The 20,726-nt window shown below is 51.2% G+C and overlaps 2 protein-coding genes and 1 long non-coding RNA gene across 4 annotated transcripts; 2 read left to right on the top strand and 1 right to left on the bottom strand.

The window, feature by feature from the left end:
* The first annotated feature begins 7,953 nt into the window (after positions 1–7,953).
* Positions 7,954–13,671, top strand: LOC146443998 (olfactory receptor 51G2-like). The gene is made up of 2 exons (XM_085068027.1): positions 7,954–8,037; positions 11,856–13,671. The coding sequence occupies exon 2, from the start codon at positions 11,884–11,886 to the stop codon at positions 12,856–12,858; it is 975 nt and encodes a 324-aa protein (XP_084924153.1). The 5' UTR covers positions 7,954–8,037; positions 11,856–11,883; the 3' UTR covers positions 12,859–13,671.
* On the top strand, positions 7,954–20,152 carry LOC146443997 (olfactory receptor 51E2-like). 2 transcript variants are annotated; one of them, XM_085068154.1, is made up of 2 exons: positions 7,954–8,037; positions 17,079–20,152. In XM_085068154.1, the coding sequence occupies exon 2, from the start codon at positions 17,125–17,127 to the stop codon at positions 18,073–18,075; it is 951 nt and encodes a 316-aa protein (XP_084924280.1). In that variant the 5' UTR covers positions 7,954–8,037; positions 17,079–17,124; the 3' UTR covers positions 18,076–20,152. The 2 variants fall into 2 exon arrangements, with proteins under 2 accessions (XP_084924280.1, XP_084924369.1); XM_085068243.1 differs by lacking the exon at positions 7,954–8,037 and adding an exon at positions 14,524–14,946.
* On the bottom strand, positions 13,509–20,678 carry LOC146443996 (uncharacterized). Its single transcript, XR_014853995.1, has 3 exons — positions 20,260–20,678; positions 14,320–14,448; positions 13,509–13,655 (listed from the first exon to the last, which is right to left on the bottom strand). It is a non-coding gene; the product is annotated as an uncharacterized LOC146443996 (long non-coding RNA).
* Between the last annotated feature and the right edge of the window lie 48 nt (positions 20,679–20,726).

The following is a 20,726-nucleotide window of genomic DNA, read 5'->3' as shown; positions in this document are numbered from 1 at the left end:
GGAGACAAGGCTGCTGGGACCAGGTTTTCACTGGAATTCACTGCTAAGAGGGGAGCTAGTCTCTGCAGAAATACAGACAGTGTTACCAGGCTTGTGTTTTTATTTTCAATATCCCTGTTCAATCCAGGACATGAAACTGTCAGTTCCCAGAGTTGTGTCTCGACCATGTGAGACTCAGCCTTCATTGTACAACTGATGTGAGTCACATCTTGGCAGCTATGGAGACAGGAACTGGTGGCCTTTGGACACAAACCCAGAAATCAGAATCACCTGGGACACAAACCCAGAAATCTGATTGTGGTCTTCTTGAACCCTTCTGGGAACATCAGGAAAATCTCTCCAAATGCCCAGGTGATGAGGCCAGGCTGCTCTGAGCAGAGCTCCAGGGTGCCCTGGGTGTGCAGTGCCACCCAAAGGTGTCCTGTGACACGAGGGGCTGGCTGTGCATGGCCCTTAGGCACACTCGAGATGCAGAAGTGACAATCCCATCCCTGGGCTGCTGAGCTGCCCCTCTCAGAGCACCCAGTGGTCACTGAGGGGCCTCCACCCCATCCCAAGGCAATTCCTCCTGATCAACCACACCTGGAATTGTGTAAAATAATCCTCCCCACAAGGAAAATCCCCGTGACTTTGTCCTGTCTGCAGGGTCCTGCCAGGCCCTTTCCTCTTTTCTGCCTCCACAGCAGAAAGTCTTCAGTGCCTTGAGTCTTCCCTTGGGCTGAGGATCTCCTCCTCTGGGATAACTCAGCACACCCTGCTCCTCATCCGAGCAGCTGAATGGACAAGGAGGAGGAAGAGAAAGGGAAACCACAGAATCCCAGACTGTTTTGGGTTGAGAGGGATCTTAAAGCCCATCCAGTGTCACCCCAGCCATGGCAGGGACACCTTCCACTGTCCCAGGCTGCTCCAAGCCCCAATGTCCAACTTGGCCTTGGACACTGCCAGGGATCCAGGGGCAGCCACAGCTTCTCTGGGCACCCTGGGCCAGGGTCTCCCCACCCTCACAGCCAGGAATTCCTTCCCAATATCCCATCCATCCCTGCCCTCTGGCACTGGGAAGCCATTCCCTGTGTCCTGTCCCTCCAGCTCTGGTCCCCAGTCCCTCTCCAGCTCTCCTGGAGCACTTTCAGGCCCTGGCAGGAGCTCTGAGCTCTCCCTGGAGCTTCTCTTCTCCAGGTGAACATTCCCAGCTCTCCCAGCTCCAGAGCAGGGGAGCTCCAGCCCTTGGAGCATCTCTGGTGCCTTCTTTGGACTCTCTCCAGCAGCTCCATGTCCCTGTGGAGGCCCAGGAGCTGGACACACTCCAGGTGGTCTCATGAGAGCAGAGAAGAGGAGCAGAGCCCCCTGCCTTGCCCAGCTGCCCTTGCTGTGGGATGACTCAGGGCACAGGTCTTGCCCTGTGCTCCCTTGAGGTTCTCCTGACAGCTTCCCCCCAAGCCTGGCTGTTCTCCAGCTGTTCCTGACTCACAGCAATTTGCTGCCTTTATTTAATCATTGACAGCACCATGAGTCTTCCCAACATTCGCTGTTTGCTTTGCTCTGTTTAACTTTCCACAGCAGCGCCCAAAGCAATAATGGACAGACCAAGTTTTCTACAAGTGCTTTCCAGCTGTCGCTGCCTTTCCCCACCTGCATTTCCTCAGCCCTGGACCTGCTCATTGTATTTGCCATCCCAAAATTCCATTTTGCCAGCAAACACTGTGAGCTGTCAGCATGCCCTTCACACCAGCACTGCACACACAGGTTAGCTCAGGAGCTCTAGGGATGCTCAAAGGGATGTGAAACTTCTGCTCTGGAGCCAGGCTGGGAGAGCTGGGAATGTTCACCTGGAGAAGGGAATGATCCAGGCAGAGCTCAGAGCCTAAAGGAGCTTCAGGAGAGCTGCAGACCGGGGACAAGGGCTGGAGGGAAGGACACAGGGAATGGCTTCCCACTGCCAGAGGGCAGGGATGGATGGGATATTGGGAATTAGGAATTGTTTCCTGGCAGGGGGGGGAGGCCCTGGGATAGAATTCCCAGAGAAGCTGTGGCTGCCCCTGGATCCCTGGCAGTGTCCAAGGCCAGGTTGGACATTGGGGCTTGGAGCAGCCTGGGACAGTGGAAGGTGTGCCTGCCATGGCTGGGGTGGCACTGGATGGGATTTAAGGTCTTTTTCAGCCCAAACCTTTTGAATATGATGATGAATAAACACCACCTCACCTGATTCTTATTCTGATCAACATTTGTGTTTTGTACCAATCTCACATTTTTGTCCCATATCTGACATTCCTTTGGATTCCAAACAGCGAACAGCAGGATTCCACACACAGCCCCACCAGGGATTCAGATGGGTTTGTGTTAATGAATTTGAAAGAGTTTTTCTTCCCAGGAAGGGAGAAGTGTCTCTGCAGCATCAGCACAACTTTCTTACCAATAAAACTTCATCTGCTATGTGAAACATAAAAAAAGGGTACTAAGGAGTTAAATGAATTAAAGGGACCAACTCTGAAATGGGGTTGGATCTGGAATACTCCAGTGCATTCCAGTGAATTTTTTTTTCCTTTTTATTGTTTTTAGGAGCAGCCACTGAGCTCCTCTGCTTCTGCATCTTGGGATTTCACCATCCTGTGAAAGTCCAGGGAATTTTCTTGTGAACCAAGAGGAATGGGGTGATCCTGGCTGGGGGTCACACGTTCATTGGAGAAGCTTTTCCTGTCTTGGGAATTGGACACAGACTAATGTTCTAACCCAGTTTAAGAACACAAAATCCTCTGTTTATGCCTCTGTATCTGCATCACCAGACAGAGCAGCCCTCGGCTCTGGGCAAACAGATTCCATATGTTAATCTGAGTCCTGAGAATGCAGCAGGTCATGGATGAGGCCAGAATGAACTGGATGTTTTAAGTACACAATGTGGGACACTATAAAGGGATATAGGGCTTTCCAAATGATGAGAGAAAACTCCAAAAATGCAGCTTCTGAGCTTCCCCAGATCTGCACTGAGTGTCCCAAATCTGGGGCCACCTGTGGAGTCCAAGCTCCCATGGCAGGAGGTGGTGACTTGATGTGGTCCATGGAGCTGTGGGGCTCATCAGTTCAAACAAGGAAACTTCAAACCAAATCCTAACCTCAAATGCACATCCCAGATCCCAAATGCTTTATTTTAGGTTTCCCCTGGTGGGTGAGACCACAGGAAATTGTTATAGCTCTGTAGGCCATGCAGAAATAAACCCTCAGCTTTTGCCCTGGGCAGATGTGCCAGGGCTGGACAACTCTTTCTGTGAAGAAATTTGCCCAATATCCAACCTGACTCTCCCCAGGCACAGCCTGAGGCCATTTCCCCTTGTCCTGTCCCTGTTCCCTGGGGACAGAGCCAGAAGGTCTTCCCTTTGAGACACAGCTGGTCTGTGATACCAACACAAACCCCTCTATCCCTGAGCAGCACAACGTTCTGAGTTCACTCAGCCTCACAATTGCTCATAGATCAGTTATAAATTCCCCTGGATCCTTCTCCCGTCCCTCCTGGAAGCAGAATGATCTGATAATGTTTTGCCAGATTGCATTTTGACCAGTTTGATGACATCCCAGTGATTTATTTTGAAGCAATCACTGCAGAATTGCAGCATAATGTTGTTACTGGCTCTCCTCACAGCTCTGCCCTCATTGCCTTGCGCTATTACTGAGATGCCTGCTACAATATTTTCCAAAAATCCCATTATAGCAGTGATAAAGGAGAATGGACACATTTGGCCTTATTAGAATGAAACTACTTCAAACTGCAGAACATAAGATTAGCTGAGGAGATCAAAACACAGAGTCTTTTCAGAATTATATCCCTGGCAGTGTCCAAGGCCAGATTGGACAGGCCTTGGAGCAAGCTGGGATAGTGGAAAGTGTCTCTGCCCCTTGCAGGGGGTAGAACAGGGTGAGCTTTAAGGTCCTTCCCAACCCAAACCAGTCTGGAATTCGTTGATTCTATATTCTGGAATTTTGGTCTCTTTAAACCTTGTGAAATGGGGAGAAGGTAAATGTGAAATTCCTGTGCCACTCATGCACCTTGACCCTGTTTCCTTGATCCAGATGTGGCCAGGCAACCTAGAAACCCTTAAATTAATTATTTCTAGGAAGGAAATCCTCCTGCAGAGCAGACCACAGCTGTCCCTGTCCCAAGCACTGGGATCCATCTGACCCATTTTGGACCCAGGAATGCACCAGAAATCAAAGTGGGCTTTTCAGTGGCACCTTTTTGTTGCTTTGGCAGAGCAGTGGTCTCTCCACAGGTAGTGCTGTGGAGAGTTCCTGGCAGAGCTGTCCTGGGAATGAAGAGCTCAAGGAGGTTCCAACCATGATTGTGAGGAACCTCAGGAATGATGTTTGTCCAAAAGTCACCACACGTGGTGCTGAGTCTGGGCATTGGGCACTGCTCTCCTTGGGGCCACCCAGCAGCAGGGAGTGTCACTGCTTTGCCTGACATTCCTTCCCCAGCAGGGTAAATTTATTGCATCCCAGTTGTTATTTAGAATCACAGAATTACAGAATATCCTGAATGGAAAGGAGCCACAGGATCATCCAGTGCCACCCCTGCCCTGCCCAGACCCCCAGCAATGCCAGCCTGGGCATCCCTGGCAGTGCTGTCCAAAGGCTCCTGGAGCTCTGGCAGCCTCAGGCTGTGCCCATTCCCTGGGGAGCCTGGGCAGTGCCAGCACCCTCTGGGGGAACAACCTTTCCTGAGCTCCAGCCTGAGCTGCCCTGGCCCAGCTCCAGCCCTCCCTGGCTCTGTCCCTGTCCCAGAGCAGAGATCAGAGCTGTCCCTGCACTGTCCCTCGGGAGGAGCTGCAGCCCCCGGGGAGCTCTGCCCTCAGGCTCCTGCAGGCTGAACTGACCAAGTGACCTCGTGTGGCCCCTCCAGGCCCTTCCCCATCCTCGTGTCCCTCCTTTGGACACTCTCTAAGAGCTTTAGATCTCTTTCATTTGCAGCCTGGTGGAGGTTTGGGACATGCTGGACACGTCTGCTCCGGGTTTGTATTTCAGCAATGACACACAGGCTGTGCCTCTGAACCTCTCTGCCAGCTCTGCTCAATACTGACAAGCAAAACCCGCTGTTTGCAGATGTCTCTGGGACTGTTTGATTTTCCATCCTGCGCACCAAAAGCGGAGTCTGCTGCCTGTGCAGCCTCACTCCTGTGCCCTCTGCATTCTCTCAACCCCTGGTTGGGTTATTTCCCTGATGGACCAAGTCAGGCATTAATTGTGTCAATGTTTGCCCCTGAAGAGTTCATTCACTTCGGCAGGATGGGGTGTGGGGGCTGCAGGGCTTGTGTGTGTCACTCATGGCAGCACAGGAAATTGGCTGATTCCCCTTGGCTTTACTTGGGGTTTTGTGGTTGTTTCAATTGAAACCACCATTTATCTCCTAGAACAGCCCCAGTGCCCTCACCTCTGCGTGAGCTGCAGCTGTGCAGGTGTAAAGAAGGAGCCTGGACTGGAGTGGGAGCATCTCCCTCTGTAATTTCTTCCATGTCTGTGTTGATGTCACCCTGTTGTTCATAAGATGATGAATCAGAGAATCCCAGAATCCCTGAGGCTGGAAAAGCCCACCCTGACCATCGAGTCCAAGCTGTGCCCGATGCCCATCTTGTCACCCAGCCTAAATGGAGACTGTCAGAAAAGGAATTTTCAGCCCTGAGCAGAGACAATAAAGCAATACAGGAAAGGTCTGTAAGATAACAAATGGGGAGGAGATGATCTATATGGAATCATTATTCAGCTTTACTCAAACTGCATGAACCAGGAAGGGGAGAACACACCCTGAAAATGTCAGGCATATTAAAGATATATTTAAGAATATTTATAAATAGGTATTTGAGGTCCCCACCAGCCCAAAACTTTCTATCATTTAAACAAGTAGAAAAGTACTTTTTAAAATGAGCTTATAGAGGAATTATGGAACTCATCACTGCTGGAGGTTGTGAGATCCCAAAATATATGTAAAATGGTCAGACAAGTCCATAGGTGAGAGATTCTTTGTTTTCTATGAAACACCATAGCTGAGGTGCTGCCTCCTGCTCAGGAAACCTCTGAAATTATTGCCAGATGCTGAGACATGTGCCAAGGGAATGATAAACTGAAAATTACCTTCCTGAATGACCATTAATAGCCACTCTTGGAGGCAGGATGGCAAGATGGAGGATCCTGTTGTTTACTCGATAGAATAGATTTCCAGACTGGTTTGGGTGGGGAGGAACCTTAAATCCCATCCCGTGTCACCCCCTGCCCTGGGCAGGAACACCTTCCACTGGAGCAGGTTGCTCCAACCTGGCCTGGAACCCTGCCAGGGATGGGGCAGCCACAGCTTGCTTGACTCACCCACACACCTATTACACAGTGTGAGGTTATTTCATTTTACCAGATATGCTCCAAATCTTACAATTCCTCTGACTTGGTGCCCTAAGAGCTGCCCACACCAAGCTTCCCACAGGGATGTATCTGTACTGTGCTCCCACCAAGCCACTCTTGCTGGCTTTCTGCTTAATTCCCTTTCCCAGACACGTGGGTATTTCTGTGTGTGGGGAGGGGTGTGAGGAGCTTTCATCTGTTTTCCCATCTTTAAGAAAACAAGCAGAGCTTTCCCAGGAGCCCAGCTGGCAGTGGGCACAGCCACCCCTTGGCACCCAGCAGTCTGTGCTGGAAGTCTTGATGATTTGAGGCTGAGCCAGTCCTAATAAACTGACCCTGCAGGGCAGAGTTCAGGGGTCAGTGCTGAGAGGAGTGTGGGAAGGGATGGTGAGGAAGGAGGGGAAAGGGGTGGAGGCTTGGTCATGGAATCACAGGATCCCAGAGTCACTGAGGCTGGAAAAGTCCTCCAGAACCATCAACTCCAAGCTGTGCCCAACGGCCACCTTGTCCCCAGCCCAGAGCACTGAGTGCCACAGCCAGGCCTTCCTGGGACACCTGCAGGGATGGGGACTGCAAACCTCCCTGGGCAGCTCCTGCCAAGGCCTGAGCACCCTTTCCATGCAGAAATTCCTGCTGCTGGCCAAGCTGAGCCTCCCCTGGCCCAGCCTGAGGCTGTTCCCCCTTGTCCTGTCCTCCCATTTGAAAACCTTTACAAGATGCCATCCCTGGAGGTGTCCAAGGAACACCTGGATGTGGCACTCAGTGTTTTGGTCAGGGTGACAAGGTAGGGGTCAGGCACAGCTTGGACTCGGTGGTTTTGCACAGCTTTTCCAACCTCAGTGATCCTGGGATTCTGTGAATTTCCTGGTGCCTATGGAAGGCAGTGCCCCACCACAGACAGGTTTATAACAGCAGAAGTATCTCTTAGGGTCAGAAGCTGCATTTTCTACAGACATCTCACATGAGACAAACCCATTTGCTCTCCCTGGCCTGGTTCAGGCACAGAAATAGTGGTTAAATTCAGTTTCCACCCCACAGCTGAGGGGGCAAAGATAAACTTATTGCCACAAGCCATCTTGACATAGTTGGCTCCCGGGCCACCGAAGAGGACACCCACTCCTGGGGCTGTGTTTGCCTTTGTAATATCAGTTTGTTTTTATTGTGCAATACATTATGATTTTAAACATTAAAAAATTAAACATTTGTTGTCTCACCGGTCAGAGGGAGACAGCCAGGACTTCCCTTCTGTCATTCCCTTGGAGCGATGCTGCAAACACTCCTCCTGCAAAATTTATGATTATTTCCACTACAGATTTATCCTCCCAATAAAAATTATGTCTATTGCCAGCACTGTGGCTGCAGCACTGCCAGCCATAAATCACCGGGACCCATAAACATGTCACCAATAAACTATCAGGAGAAAATCCTGCCTGCTGGGAGAGCAGCATAAATGGAAACGCTCATTTAGTGCACACTCCTCCCGCTGTTTGCGCACGGGAGCTGAGGCTCCCAATCCCGGGTGATTGGGCAGGGTCAGCCTTATAAGAGCTGGACACGGACACGGGGACACGGACAAGGACACGGGGACACGGGGACACGGACAGACACAGACACAGGATCTCCCTCTGCTCCTCGGCAGGGCTGAGTCCCCAGCACCCCTCGGTAAGTGCAGTCAGCTCCCTGCACTGCTCCCCACACACCTTTGGTGGGACAGGGACAGGGACAGGGACAGGGACAGGGACAGGGACAGGGACAGGGCGGGAGGTCCCTGTGGCTCTGTGGTGGCTATGGCTGGGATGTGCCGGAGGGAGCAGTTGGGATTTCAGGTGCTGCTGGGGCAGTTGGAGCCACCGTGGTGCTGTCGATGAGCTGTGGCTCTGTGTGACATCCAGCTGCTCTCCCAGGCTGTGGGAATAGCCTGTCCCTGTCCTGGCCAAAGTCACCAGGCGGCTGGGCTGTCAGGGTGCTGTGTCCCCAGGGTCCCTGTGCTGTGTCCCCAGGGTCCCTCTGCTGACTCTGCTCCCTTTGCTGAGCCCTTACTTGGTCACTTGAGTTGGCAGCGATGCCACTGTGAAAATAGCAAATAGTCTCCTTTCTGGAAAGAAGCAGTTTTCCGAGTCTCATTCGGCCCCAGCCCCAGGCCCTGCTCCTGCCCTGGCTGAGAAGAGCCTTTAAAGCATTTTGAGTTATTGGTGAACATCAGAGCCAGACAGGCAACAAGCAGGAGGTGGCTTTGGGGGCAGGAGGAAGGACATCGCCGTGTCCCCACAAGGCTCCTGCTCTGGTGCCTGGCACCTTCTCCAGGCAGGCTGGGCTGCTCTGGGGAGCAGGAACACCTTGGGCACTGAGCAGGGACATCCTCTCTGTGGCTGGATCCTCAGCAGACACCACCCAGGGCTGCCATCAATCTTTACCTTGGCATCCTCCAGGAACGGGAAGTTTGCTTCCTCCTCAGGGCTTGGCTGCCCAAGAAAGGTGCAATTGCCATCCCATGATAGTCAGCCAGGAGATCTTTTCTGACCTGGTGTTGTGATTCTGTGATCCTGTGGCAGACACGTGTGTGCTGTAAGTTGAGCTGTATGTTGTCTACATACAAATGCACATAAACATGAACAAGCATGCCTGGTTGTTGATATATTTCATACATTATATGTGTATATATTTATGCATATCATTTCCTGACACACACAGAGAATATGAAGGTGTGAAAATGTCTTGGAGTGGAATCTTTATCTGTAACATTTTGGGGCACATAACAAACCAGAGTAGCTCAGAGGGGAACAGAGTGAATAAAGCCTGTTTCTGAGTAATTTCTACAGTGTGGTGGGAGTTGCTGGTGTCTGACAAAGTCAGGTGTGAAGAAAGATTTTCTTATAAGTGAAGCATCTCCTACAGATCCAGGGAGTTCTCACCAGTCCCTTCTTTCCTTGGGGCTCTAACAGTCTCTTTATCCACCTCCATATTCCTGGAAAATGTGGAATCTCAGTGTCTTTGAGGGTTCTGGATATCTGCCAGAAGCTGAGCTCAGGGACACAGGCCTGCAGACTCTTGGGGTTTTTCAGGTTTTTGACGCAGGCCCCAGATGTGACTGAATTGCAGGAGTCAGAAGAGTGATTTCACTGCTCAGATCACAGAACTGTGGAATGGTCTGGGCAGCAAAGGACCTTAAAGCTCATCCAGTGCCACCCCAGCCATGGCAGGGACACCTTCCACTGTCCCAGGCTGTTCCAAGCCCCAGTGTCCAATCTGGCCTTGGACACTGCCAGGGATCCAGGGGCAGCCACAGCTGCTCTGGGCACTCTGTGCCAGGGTCTCATCACCTCCAGATGCTGTTGCATTGGCAGAAAGGGGCAACTCTTGCCTCTGGGGAGCTCTGAGCCAGCAGTGAGGACCAGAGGTACCTGTGGGCAGTTTCCTTTGGTCCCATCAGGCTCTGTGGAACCATCAGAGGATGCACCAGCTGCCCACCCATGTCCAACCCCCCATGCACTGCCCAGGAAGGGCTGAGATTGTCCCTTCAGCATTTGACATGGCAGGGCTGCAGGTCAAGGTGATTCTGATACCAAAACATGACTCTGCCTTGCCTGGAGGAAATCAAATGATTTTGGGTTTTCCCCAAGTCCCATCAGTTACATACTGCTTTTGCCCTGGAGCAGGAAGATGTTTGTCCTTGCTAAGTTTCAGGATTTATTGTCACATTAGACTCTCAAGCTGAGAATCTAATGAAGAAAATCGTATTAGGAACCTAATGAATACGTCATGGAAGAACTGTGTGTTATTCAAAGATGAGCTGTGTTACAGCAAACCCTCTGGCTCATAATCCAGGTGCTTCATGACCTGAGTTTTGCATCCTGTGGAAGGTGCAGGAAGACTGAAGTCACAAATACTTCTTTGCTTTAATTAGCTCTTGTCTTACTCATTTGCTGCTTTCCCCCACCCACCCAGCAAATCATTCTGTCACTGAGGGGCTCAGGAACCCTGACAGCCTCTCCAGCATTGTCACACAAAATGTAGGAACCTGGATTATACCAAGGCTTGGAGGTTCATTGGATAATTCGTGTTGGAGAGACTTCCAAGGATCTCCAGTCCAACATCTGCCTCGAGGCACAGCCAGCTGGGAGGTCAGACAAAGCTGTTCACTGCAGTTGGGTCTTGAAAACTTCTGTGGATTTATGTGCCATCTCTGGGCAACCTGCTCTGATGCTTGATGGGCAAACAGTTGCCATTTTATTCAGTCTAAACCTCCCTTCTCTCAACTTACACTTGTTGCCTTCCATCCTTCTTGCATACTCTGCTGTGAAGAGCCTGGTCCAGCTTCCTTGATGCCTCCCTGGAGGTAGGGGAAGGCTGCTGCTGGGTCCCTGCAAACCTCCCCCAAGCTGAACAAGCCTCTTGCATTGATCTCTTACTCCAGGGCATTCTCCACCCTGACCTGTCTCAGTGAGGTGCTGAACTCACTGGAGCAGACACTGCCAGGTCTCTGCCAAGGCCTCACTCACCCCCTCCTCTTGATCCCTGTGTAAAACACCCATCACATCCCATGTGCTCCCTCTGCTCCAGTTTGGACCCAGAGACTTTCCCAGGATCCTCCCCAGGGCTCTGAAACATCTTGTGCTTTGCCTTGTGTTTGCCTGTGACCAATGAACGTCACAAGCACCACGCAGAGCCTGTGCCCCTGGGGGGCTTTGCTTGTTTATTCCCCTCCACCTGGGAGGGAGGCTGTGAAATGAGCAGGGTTTGGGTGTGAGAACCACTGAAATCCTGCCTTGCCCTGGGAAACATCTGAGCTGGGAGCAGGAGGGTCTGAGTAGCTGATTTGCTGTTCTGTTGTAAATCCTGGAATCCCAGACTGGTTTGGATTGGGAGGCACCTTAAAGACCATCCTGTTCCAACAGCTGCCATGGGCAGGGACACCTTCCACTGTCCCAGGCTGCTCCAGCCTGGCCTTGGACACTTCCAGGGATCCAGGGGCAGCCACAGCTTCTCTGGGCAGCCTGTGCCAGTGCCAAAAAATTTTGCATTTGTTTCCAGTGTTGATTTCCTAAGGAAGAAGTGTCACAGTTAAATATCCACAATTTTCACGCCTTTTGATCTCCAGCTGGCATAAAAAAGAAGCCTTGGCTTAGCAGCTTGGTTGTGGTTGGCATGATCATGGAAAAGGTATTTGTTCACTCCACAGAGCATCTGAAACTCTGGAATTTTGGGACAAGTGTGAAATCATGGCACTCCCCGGCAATGTTTTCCTTTTCATTCTAAAGTCTTTTTTTCTTTCTTTTTTTTGTCTTTTTCAAGAAAAAATGTCCATCCTTTTCCTTCATTTTGGGATTTAATGGATGACCAAGAGTGTAGCCATATGTGACACTGTGTCCAAACAGCATGGGGATCCCTGCCAAGGCTGGTGGGGAGGTGGAGGGATGTGCAGCTCCTCTCTTCAGCAGGGAGTCCAACTACGTGGAGTTTGTGTTGTTGGTTTGTTGTAGGTCTAGGCCATGTGAGAGCTGAGCTGGGATGGAGCATGACTCACACACCCCGTGGGAATTCAATGGCTCCTTCTACCAGCCTTCAGCTTTCCTCATGATGGGCATCCCGGGCCTGGAATCCCTTCACCCCTGGATCTCCATCCCCTTCTGTGCCCTCTACCTCACAGCTCTCCTGGGGAACTGCGTCATCCTCTTCATCATCAAGAGGACCCAAAGCCTTCACGAGCCCATGTACTACTTCCTGTCCATGCTGGCAGTGACTGACCTGGGCTTGGCTCTCTGCACCCTGCCCACCACGCTGGGCCTCTTCTGGTTCAACGTGCGCAGGATTGGCTTCGACGCCTGCCTGGCTCAGATGTACTTCATCCACATCCTGTCCTTCATCGAGTCCTCCGTGCTGCTGGCCATGGCCTTTGACCGCTTCATCGCCATCTCCCACCCCCTGAGACACGCCGCCATCCTCACCAAGAGCACTGTCCTGAAGATAGGCCTGGCCATCGTGCTCAGAGGGATGGTCTCGCTCCTCCCCATTCCCTTCCTGCTCAAGAGACTCACCTACTGCGGCAACACGGAGCTTTCCCACTCTTTCTGCTTCCATCCCGACATCATGAACCTGGCGTGTGCAGATATAAAGGTCAACGTCTTCTACGGGATGATCATTCTCTTATCCACGGTGGGGATGGACTTCATCTTCATCGTGCTGTCCTACATCCTCATCATCAGAACTGTCGTCAGCCTGGCCACCAGGGAGGAGTGTCTGAAGGCTCTGAACACCTGTGTCTCCCACATCTGTGCTGTCCTCGTGTTCTTCATCCCCATGATCGGACTGTCCATGATCCACCGCTTTGCAAAGGATGTTCCTCCCCTCGTGAACACCTTGGTGGCTTACACCTACCTCATCATCCCCCCTGCCCTCAACCCCGTTATCTACAGCATAAAGTCCACCCACATCCGGGAGGCTCTGCTCAGGGCCCTGCGCAGGAAGAGTGGATCTGACTGGTAGTTTCCTCCACCAGTCGTGCCAGAAAGTGCTGATGGGCTGGGTTCTCAGTCAGACCTCTGGCACTGGTTTCCCAGTCAGAGCTGGTGGACTGGTCTCTTGGTGCTTCATCCATGATGGTCACTGCCAGAGGAAAGAACTGCAGATCCACTGGGATGCTGTCCCTCAGCGCAGAGCTGTGAACTTTCATGCTATGTCCTAGCATGGTGCTTTCATCCTTTCCAGCAGCCTGCAGACACTCCAAGATTAACAACACATCCAGATGGAAGCCCCAGTGAGAGGGAGGCGAATAAAGAAAAATGGGCTGCTTGATTTTCTCTTTTCAAGTCATGCTGGGGCGATCAAGGAGCCTCTATTGCCTGTGAGGCAAACTCAGAGCAGATAATGGGGTGTAAGCTTCATGAGAGACCTTGCACAGGGTCATTGTCCCCTCACTGTGTGTCACAGCACAGCTGGCCTGGCAGCAAACCCCACAGGACAGGGCGTGGGCCAAGAGCTGGGGGCCACCCTGGCCATCCCAGTAATTCTTTGTTCATCTGGAAAGATCCCCCAAGGTGCAGCTCAGTGAGGCTGAGCACAAAGCATTTCCCATTAGGTCCTGTTGAGGGGCCCAGAGCACTCTCAGCCCTGCTGAAAATCATGCTCAGCCATCACCCATGTGTCTGGAGTGCCGTGTCCATCCCCAGTCAGGAAACAGCTGCTTTTGCATCTCTTTTGGATGTCTTTGAGTCTTACCAGCTTGCCAAATCTAATTAATTGCCAGTCAATGTTCTGCATTGAATGTCATGTACGTGCAGCATCTGCAATAAAATACATTTATTTGTTGTGAAAGGTTGTAAGATTTGATGAAGCCTTTTTTTCTGTCCATGTGATGCAGAAATATTAGGTTGGAGTTGCCTAAAATCTTCAGGGTGTGGTGCAGATGGGCAGGACTGTGTGACTCAGGTGTGGGGCTGGATGGGCTTGGGGATCTGGTGGGGCTGGAAAAAAAAAGGGGGTTCAAAGGTTCAAAAATATTGTAGGAATGGCTAAACATCCTGACACTCAGGACCATGTGCTGCTACCTTCTGAGGTCTGCTGGTGCTGGCTGTGCCCCTCAGAGGGGTGGGAGGAGATCTGCAGGGCCATCCAGGTAGGAGATGACAGCATGTCTCCTTGCTCTGCTGCAGGCTGAGTCTCAGCCAGGTAGGCAGAGAGGTTTCATGGTTCTCCTGGCTCATGTCCTCCCACAGACAAAATAAAATGCCCCAAAATCATAGAAAAAAATCACAGCACCGCTAGGGCTGGAAAAGCCCTCCCAGACCTGTGACTGATCTCCACCTTGTCACTCAGACCAGAGCACCGAGTGCCAAGTCCAGTTGTGTTTCATTCCTCCAAATTACAGAGCTGTATTTTTGTTAATCTCAAACCATTTTGGCTAGTCTTGACCACAGTGCAGAATACGAAGCAACAGTCAGTGTTTACCTTGGAAGGATGAAGCAGCAAAGGCACCAGGACAGGATCCCAGCCCTGAACTGGCCTGGTTTTGCCTCACACTGAGCACTTCACCAGCCCAGATCAGTGTCTTTCCATTCTGCTCCACCCGTGCAGTAGCTGGAATGGAGAGAAAAAAATAATGCACAAACAGCTCCATAAAAAACAAGCAAGAGGGCAGGGAAGATTCCTGAGGGGAGGATTCCCAGGCCACTGTTCGCTCTGTGTTGTGCTCATTATCTCACTGAGTGTCCCCAGAGTCCCTTGCCCAGGGTGAAATGCCAGCAGCCCCCAGGAGCTCAGCCTGGAGAGCAACTCCCACTGGCCCTGGGGAAGGAGAGAGCTCTGCTCAAATATCTGTGATCTAAACTGGAGCTTGCAGGAAGGATTAACACAAGGGAACAACATCCAGGAGAAAAGAGCTTTTCTGAAGAGATGCCTGGCTTCCAGCATCCTCACACAGGATTCTGAAATTGATGAGTGGGAATTCTGAGGAGATTTGGAGTCTGCTCCCGTTCTGAAAACTTCCAGAGTTCATCCCTGGATGTCTGTGCTTCCTGGCTGCAGCTGCTCTCCAAAACAGCTCCGAAACAAAAAACCCCAGGAGCCTCTGCCACAGTAAGAAAATGTTTGTGGGGGACTTGGAGAGCAAACTGTGGGGGATTTATTAGCACATCTGTCAGCACAGCTGGAGAGCAGGGTGGAGGGAGAATGAGAGAGGGATAGATAAAAGTGGGGGGAGGAGAGGAAGGGGAAAGGAAAGAGGGGGAAGGCAGAGAAGGAGAAAGAAGGAGAAGAAAGATGGGAGAGCTGGGTTTGTTCAGCCTGGAGGATGGAAGGCTCCAGGTAGACCTTAGAGCTCCTTCCAGTGCCTAAAGGGGCTTCAAGAGAACTGGAGAGGGACTTTGAAGAAGGGCCAGGAGTGCCAAGACAAGGGGGAATGGATTCCCAGTGCCAGAGGGCAGGGATGGATGGGATATTGGGAAGGAATTGTTCCTGGCAGGGTGGGGAGGCCCTGGGATGGAATTCCCAGAGAAGCTGTGGCTGCCCCTGGATCCCTGACAGTGTCCAAGGCCAGGCTGGACATTGGGGCTTGGAGCAGCCTGGGACAGTGGAAGGTGTCCCTGCCATGGCTGGGGTGGCACTGGATGGGATTTAAGGTTCCTCCCAACCCAAACCATTCCATGGTTCTTTGACAAGGTGAGAATTGGTCAAAGGTTGGACTCGACAATCCTGGCTTTCCAACTTCAGTGATTCTGTCATTCTATGATTTACTACTGTGGCTGCTGCTTGGATCCTGCTAGGAAAATAAATCTGCATTTACTGCTGTTTCAAAGACATGGATCCAGGTTCCATGTCTACAGAAAGCCACGCCCTTACAGCCTGCTGGGATTGCTCTGCTCACCAGCAATCCCAAATCCTGAGCCACTTCTGAAAACCTGCAGACATTTATCAGAGCCAGAAAATCCGAGATGAACTGAAGCATCAGGGATTGTTTCAGTGCCTCTCACCCAACCCCATTCCCTCAGGGAAATGATCAGGAGGGCAGAGATTTTCCAGTAAGACTCAGGTAATTCCATCAGGACTGGCAGGTGAGGTGCCTCAGTACCTACTGCTGATTGCTGAGGCTCCTTGTTCATTCCATTTGTATCTTAATTCAAGTGCTTTGCTGCCAACGTCATCCCTGGAACAGATTTTGGGCACAGTGACAGCAATAGTCCTCCCACGCTGTGTGTAAATCGGGTATAAAAAGCTACAATGTGAGTCCTACTTGTTATACATCCAAGATGGAAAAGCCCCACATCAGGAGAATAAAGCCTGGTGCTATTTTAGGGCTTCACCACAGATGTGCAATAAAAACCCCATGTTTCACAACCCAATCTTATAAAATAACTCCATTAATAACCTGCAGAGCTTGCCTTAAAACCCCTTTGCATCATTGATTTACATGGATTGGGCATGAAAGGAGTAACCAGAAAGCTCAGGTTATGTGCTTGACCTTGTGCTGTCCATCCAGGGCAGGAGGGATGGTGGGTTTATTCCAGCACAGGTACAGCCAGGCGCTGGCTTGGTGCCTGAAAATAGAAAGGAAGCTAAAGTAAAGGCTTTTATATATCTTCAGGCCATTATGCTTGGATCACAGCACTCCTGGAAAATCTACAGATACAGAATAAGGTGAATAATCAGATTATTTTTTTCCACAGATATTCTGATTTTTCCATATGTGTTTTTCATAGGATGAAAATCCAATTTGTATTTGCAAAAAGATTGAAATGTCTATGTCTGTCTGTTTCTGTGTGCTGTTCTGGGGAGGGCTGGGCCGTGGGAGGCAGCACAGCCAGCTTCAGCCTCACTGAGCACATTTCTGACAGGGCACCACAGCACATATGGAAAAAATCAAGCAGCACTGAAGTTTTACAAGAAGCACTAAAAATCTCTGGGTTTTTTGTTATTATTTTTAATTTTGTCCTTTAAGAAGAAAAGCAAACAAATTCAGCTGATGGGTTTATTATTCAAAAGGTTGATTTTATGGTGTTCTGCTTTTTAGAGAATTCAGGCAATTCCTGTTCGAACTCAAATGTCAGTGTTTTGTCACTGCATATGTTTTTGCTTAGAGCCATAATGGGATAAAAAACTGGGAGGGGAGCTCTCTGCATCAGTGTGGCAACTGTGAGAATCCCAGGAACGGCCCTGTGGGATCCCAATCCATGGGAAAGGGTTCTAAAGTGCCGTTTGTGTTTCCCTTGCAGCAGGAAGTGCCCTGGCATAGCATGAGTGCCCCTGGCCCCACGGGTCATGCCCTTCTCCAACAGCTCTGACCTCAGCCCGTCCTTCATCCTGGCCAGCATCCCGGGGCTGGAGGCTGCCCAGTGCTGGATGGCCATCCCGCTGTGCTCTGCCTACATCCTGGCGGTGCTGGGGAACTGCGCGGTGCTGCTGGTGGTGCGTGTGGAGCCCAGCCTGCACGCGCCCATGTACTTCTTCCTCTGCATGCTGGCCGCCATCGACCTGGCGCTGGCCACAGCCACTGTGCCGCGCATCCTCTCCTTCTACTGGTTCGACACGCGCGAGATCAGCTTCGGCGCCTGCCTGCTGCAGATGTTCCTCATCCACGCGCTCTCGGCCATCGAGTCCACCGTGCTGCTGGCCATGGCCGTGGACAGGTACGTGGCCATCTGCCACCCGCTGCGCCACGCCGCCATCCTCACCAACGGTGCCACGGCCAAAATCGGGCTGCTGGCCATGGCCAGGGGGGTGCTCTTCTTCCTGCCTCTGCCGCTGCTCCTCGTGCCCCTGCCCTTCTGCGGCTCCCGGGCGCTGTCGCACTCCTTCTGCCTGCACCAGGACGTGATGAACCTGGCGTGTGCCAACACCACCCCCAGCGTGGTGTACGGGCTCACCGCCATCCTGCTGGTCATGGGGCTGGACGCCGTGCTCATCTGCCTCTCCTACATCCTCATCCTCAAGGCCGTGCTGCGCCTGGCGGCGTGGAGGGAGAGGCTGAAGGTGTTCAGCACCTGCATCGCCCACATCTGCGTGGTGCTGGCGTTCTACGTGCCGCTGATCGGGCTGTCGGTGGTGCACAGGTTTGGGAAGGACCTGGCTCCGCTGGTGCACATCATCATGGGCAACGTCTACATCCTGGTGCCTGCGGTGCTCAACCCCATCATCTACGGGGTGAGGACCAAGCAGATCCAGAGGAGGATTCTGAGTTTGATCCATGTTAGTGACAGAACTCCCCGGTGACCTGAGCTCAGCCACTGTCCCCTGTGTCCTCACAGCGGCTCACCCTGTTCTACACTCAGAGCCTTTGGCACAGGACTGTCCCCTCTGTGTACTCTCAGGTGCTGCCATGAGGCAAAAGCTGATTGTAAACTCCTGCCAAGAGTGATTGCCCTCACCAAACTTAGAGAGAAATGACTGCAATGATCTAAATCCAAGCCCAACGTGGCAGGTTCCCCAAGGAAGGAAAAGTGACTCAGCAAACTTATAAAGATGTTCCAACATTACCCCTCTTGGTTCTCATCTCACCTCCAACAGTGGCAGAGCAGAGCAAATGCTGGATGGTTTGGGATGATTTAGTTAATTCATTGTTTCCACATATTTCCATATTTCAAAATTTTTGCCAGAAACTTTGGATGTGGCATCATTCTCTAAGTAAAATAATTACAGGACAGCTGTCCAAAGTGACATTACAGATGCAGAAATGCATTTCAGAAGAAGAACCTCCACCTCTGTGGTCCTGTTCTGACCTGTTGGGTGCTCTGTCAAGACCCCTCAGCCTCCTTATATAAGATGCTATGGAAAAACTTCAGACCTAGAGTTACTGGTAGCAATCTTAAAAATATTTTAAATTAATAATTATATTCAGTAAAATGAAAACACATCAAGAGAAAAAAATAAGTAAGTTATAAATGTCAGTGATGATTCCAAGCTGAGGGAAGTCTCATTTTCAAGCCAAAGGTGTTTCATACCTTTGATTCTACACTGGGAATTCCTAGAAAGTCCTGTCACTGGCACTACTGAACAGAGTCTGGCACCATCCTCTGGCACCCCTTGGAGAGATCTGTATGGATTGATGGGATTCCCCTCAGTGTCCTTGTTATCATGAACTGTGGTTTCACTGTTGAGGTGAAAGCAGGGATGTGTTTGCAGTTCCCACAGCAGCAGCCACTGAGATCCCTCAGGGAGAGGTGCTGGGGGTGAGAGTTCCCATCTGATCCTGGTGGGTTTTGCTGCACAAGGGGTGGTGAACAAAGCCCTGCAGAGCCAGAGCTTTCTCAGGGAACCACAGCAGCACTGCTTTGATCTCTCCATAAGGAGGCCCAGGTGCTCTCAAACACTGTTGTCTCCATAAGAATCCCAAATCCCAAAATCCCTGAGGCTGGCAAAGCCTTCCCAGCCCATGGAGTCCCAATGGGCACCTTGTCCCCAGCCCAGAGCACTGAGTGCCACAGCCAGGCCTTCCTGGGACACCTGCAGGGATGGGGACTGCAAACCTCCCTGGGCAGCTCCTGCCAAGGCCTGAGCACCCTTTCCATGCAGAAATTCCTGCTGCTGGCCAAGCTGAGCCTCCCCTGGCCCAGCCTGAGGCTGTTCCCTCTCCTGCTGTCCCTGTTCCCTGGAGCACAGCCTGACCCCCCGGCTGTCCCCTCCTGGCAGCAGCTGTGCAGAGCCACAAGGTTCCCCTGAGCCTCCTCTGCTCCAGCCTCAGCTCTTTCCCAGCTCCCTCAGCCTCTCCTCATTGACTGACTCTCCAGGACAGATCCAAGTGCTGCACTCAGGGGTTCTTGTCCATGACTTTAGATGAGGAACTCACCAAAAACTCTGTTGTGTCTCAGGGCCTCCAGTGGCTGCAATGTTTGGTGGAGTTTGGTGCAGTTTCTTCCAACTGCCAGCGAACACTGAGAGTAAAATGGGCTTCATTTTTGTAATCTGTGCTGGTACAGCTTCAGTCTTGGGATAACCTTTTCTGCTAAATTCAACCCCAATTTATTTTAAAATAAATACTTTCATTCAGGCAATTTAGAAGCAGTTCTCATCCTGCATTTCAAGGCAATTTTGCCCCCTGTCATTTTTGGCATATTCTGGTTTAATAGAGTTTATAAGGATAAAAAAAGATTCATAAAAATGAAAACAATCTGTACCTGCTTAATGTGATTTGGGAAATGTGAATGAATTTCTTGAAGGCATTATGGGTCTAAACCCTTTTCAGGTGGCCACAGCATTGAGAAATGGCTCCTGCTCATTCCCCATATGCTCCTTTTTTCCTCTTGTGCTGAGAAAAAATTAATAAAGAAAAATGAATGAACCACCCTGGAAATGCTGTATTGTATTTCCTACTCATGTATTTCTCAGAGAGTTAACAGAGCCTCGGAGCAGGGAGGCATGATGCATTTCTCCTGGGTGCAGATAAAAAGTTGCTCTCACCTTGTTTTCCAAAGCTGAGCTGTGGAGTGTTGCTCTGCTGGGGAACAGAATGTTCTGGAACATGGCTGCTTCCTTGGCATTTGTCTTTGCCAACCACTATGGCAACCACTTTCCTTCTGGAACGTCCAGTGCTGAGGCCCCAGGTCACCTGCAGGTGAAAACCTCAGCTAGAACATGGGGACACGCAGCCCACATCTCCATGAGCACAGCCAGAGCCAGAGGTGGGAGTGGCACAGCCTAGCTGGAAACAGTTGGGTTCACTTGACTGGAAAGGGAAGGGTTGAGAGAAGGAGGGGAAGGGAGGGAAAGGTGGGGTGGCAGTGGTGGGAACAGGACTGGGAGTCACAGGAGTCTGGAGGTGGCAACTGAGGCAACAGGGACACACATGGGGCTGTAGCAATTGGAGATCTCCTGGAAGATCCCCTGGAGGATGACCTTCAAATATCCTCCCCTCCCCTCTCCTCCCC

This window comes from Lichenostomus cassidix, chromosome 1, assembly GCF_008360975.1.
Source record: "Lichenostomus cassidix isolate B80296 chromosome 1, HeHo_3.0, whole genome shotgun sequence".
Lineage (NCBI taxonomy): Eukaryota > Metazoa > Chordata > Aves > Passeriformes > Meliphagidae > Lichenostomus > Lichenostomus cassidix.
Note: the sequence above shows the minus strand (reverse complement) of the source record. Positions and strands in the feature narration are given on the sequence as shown.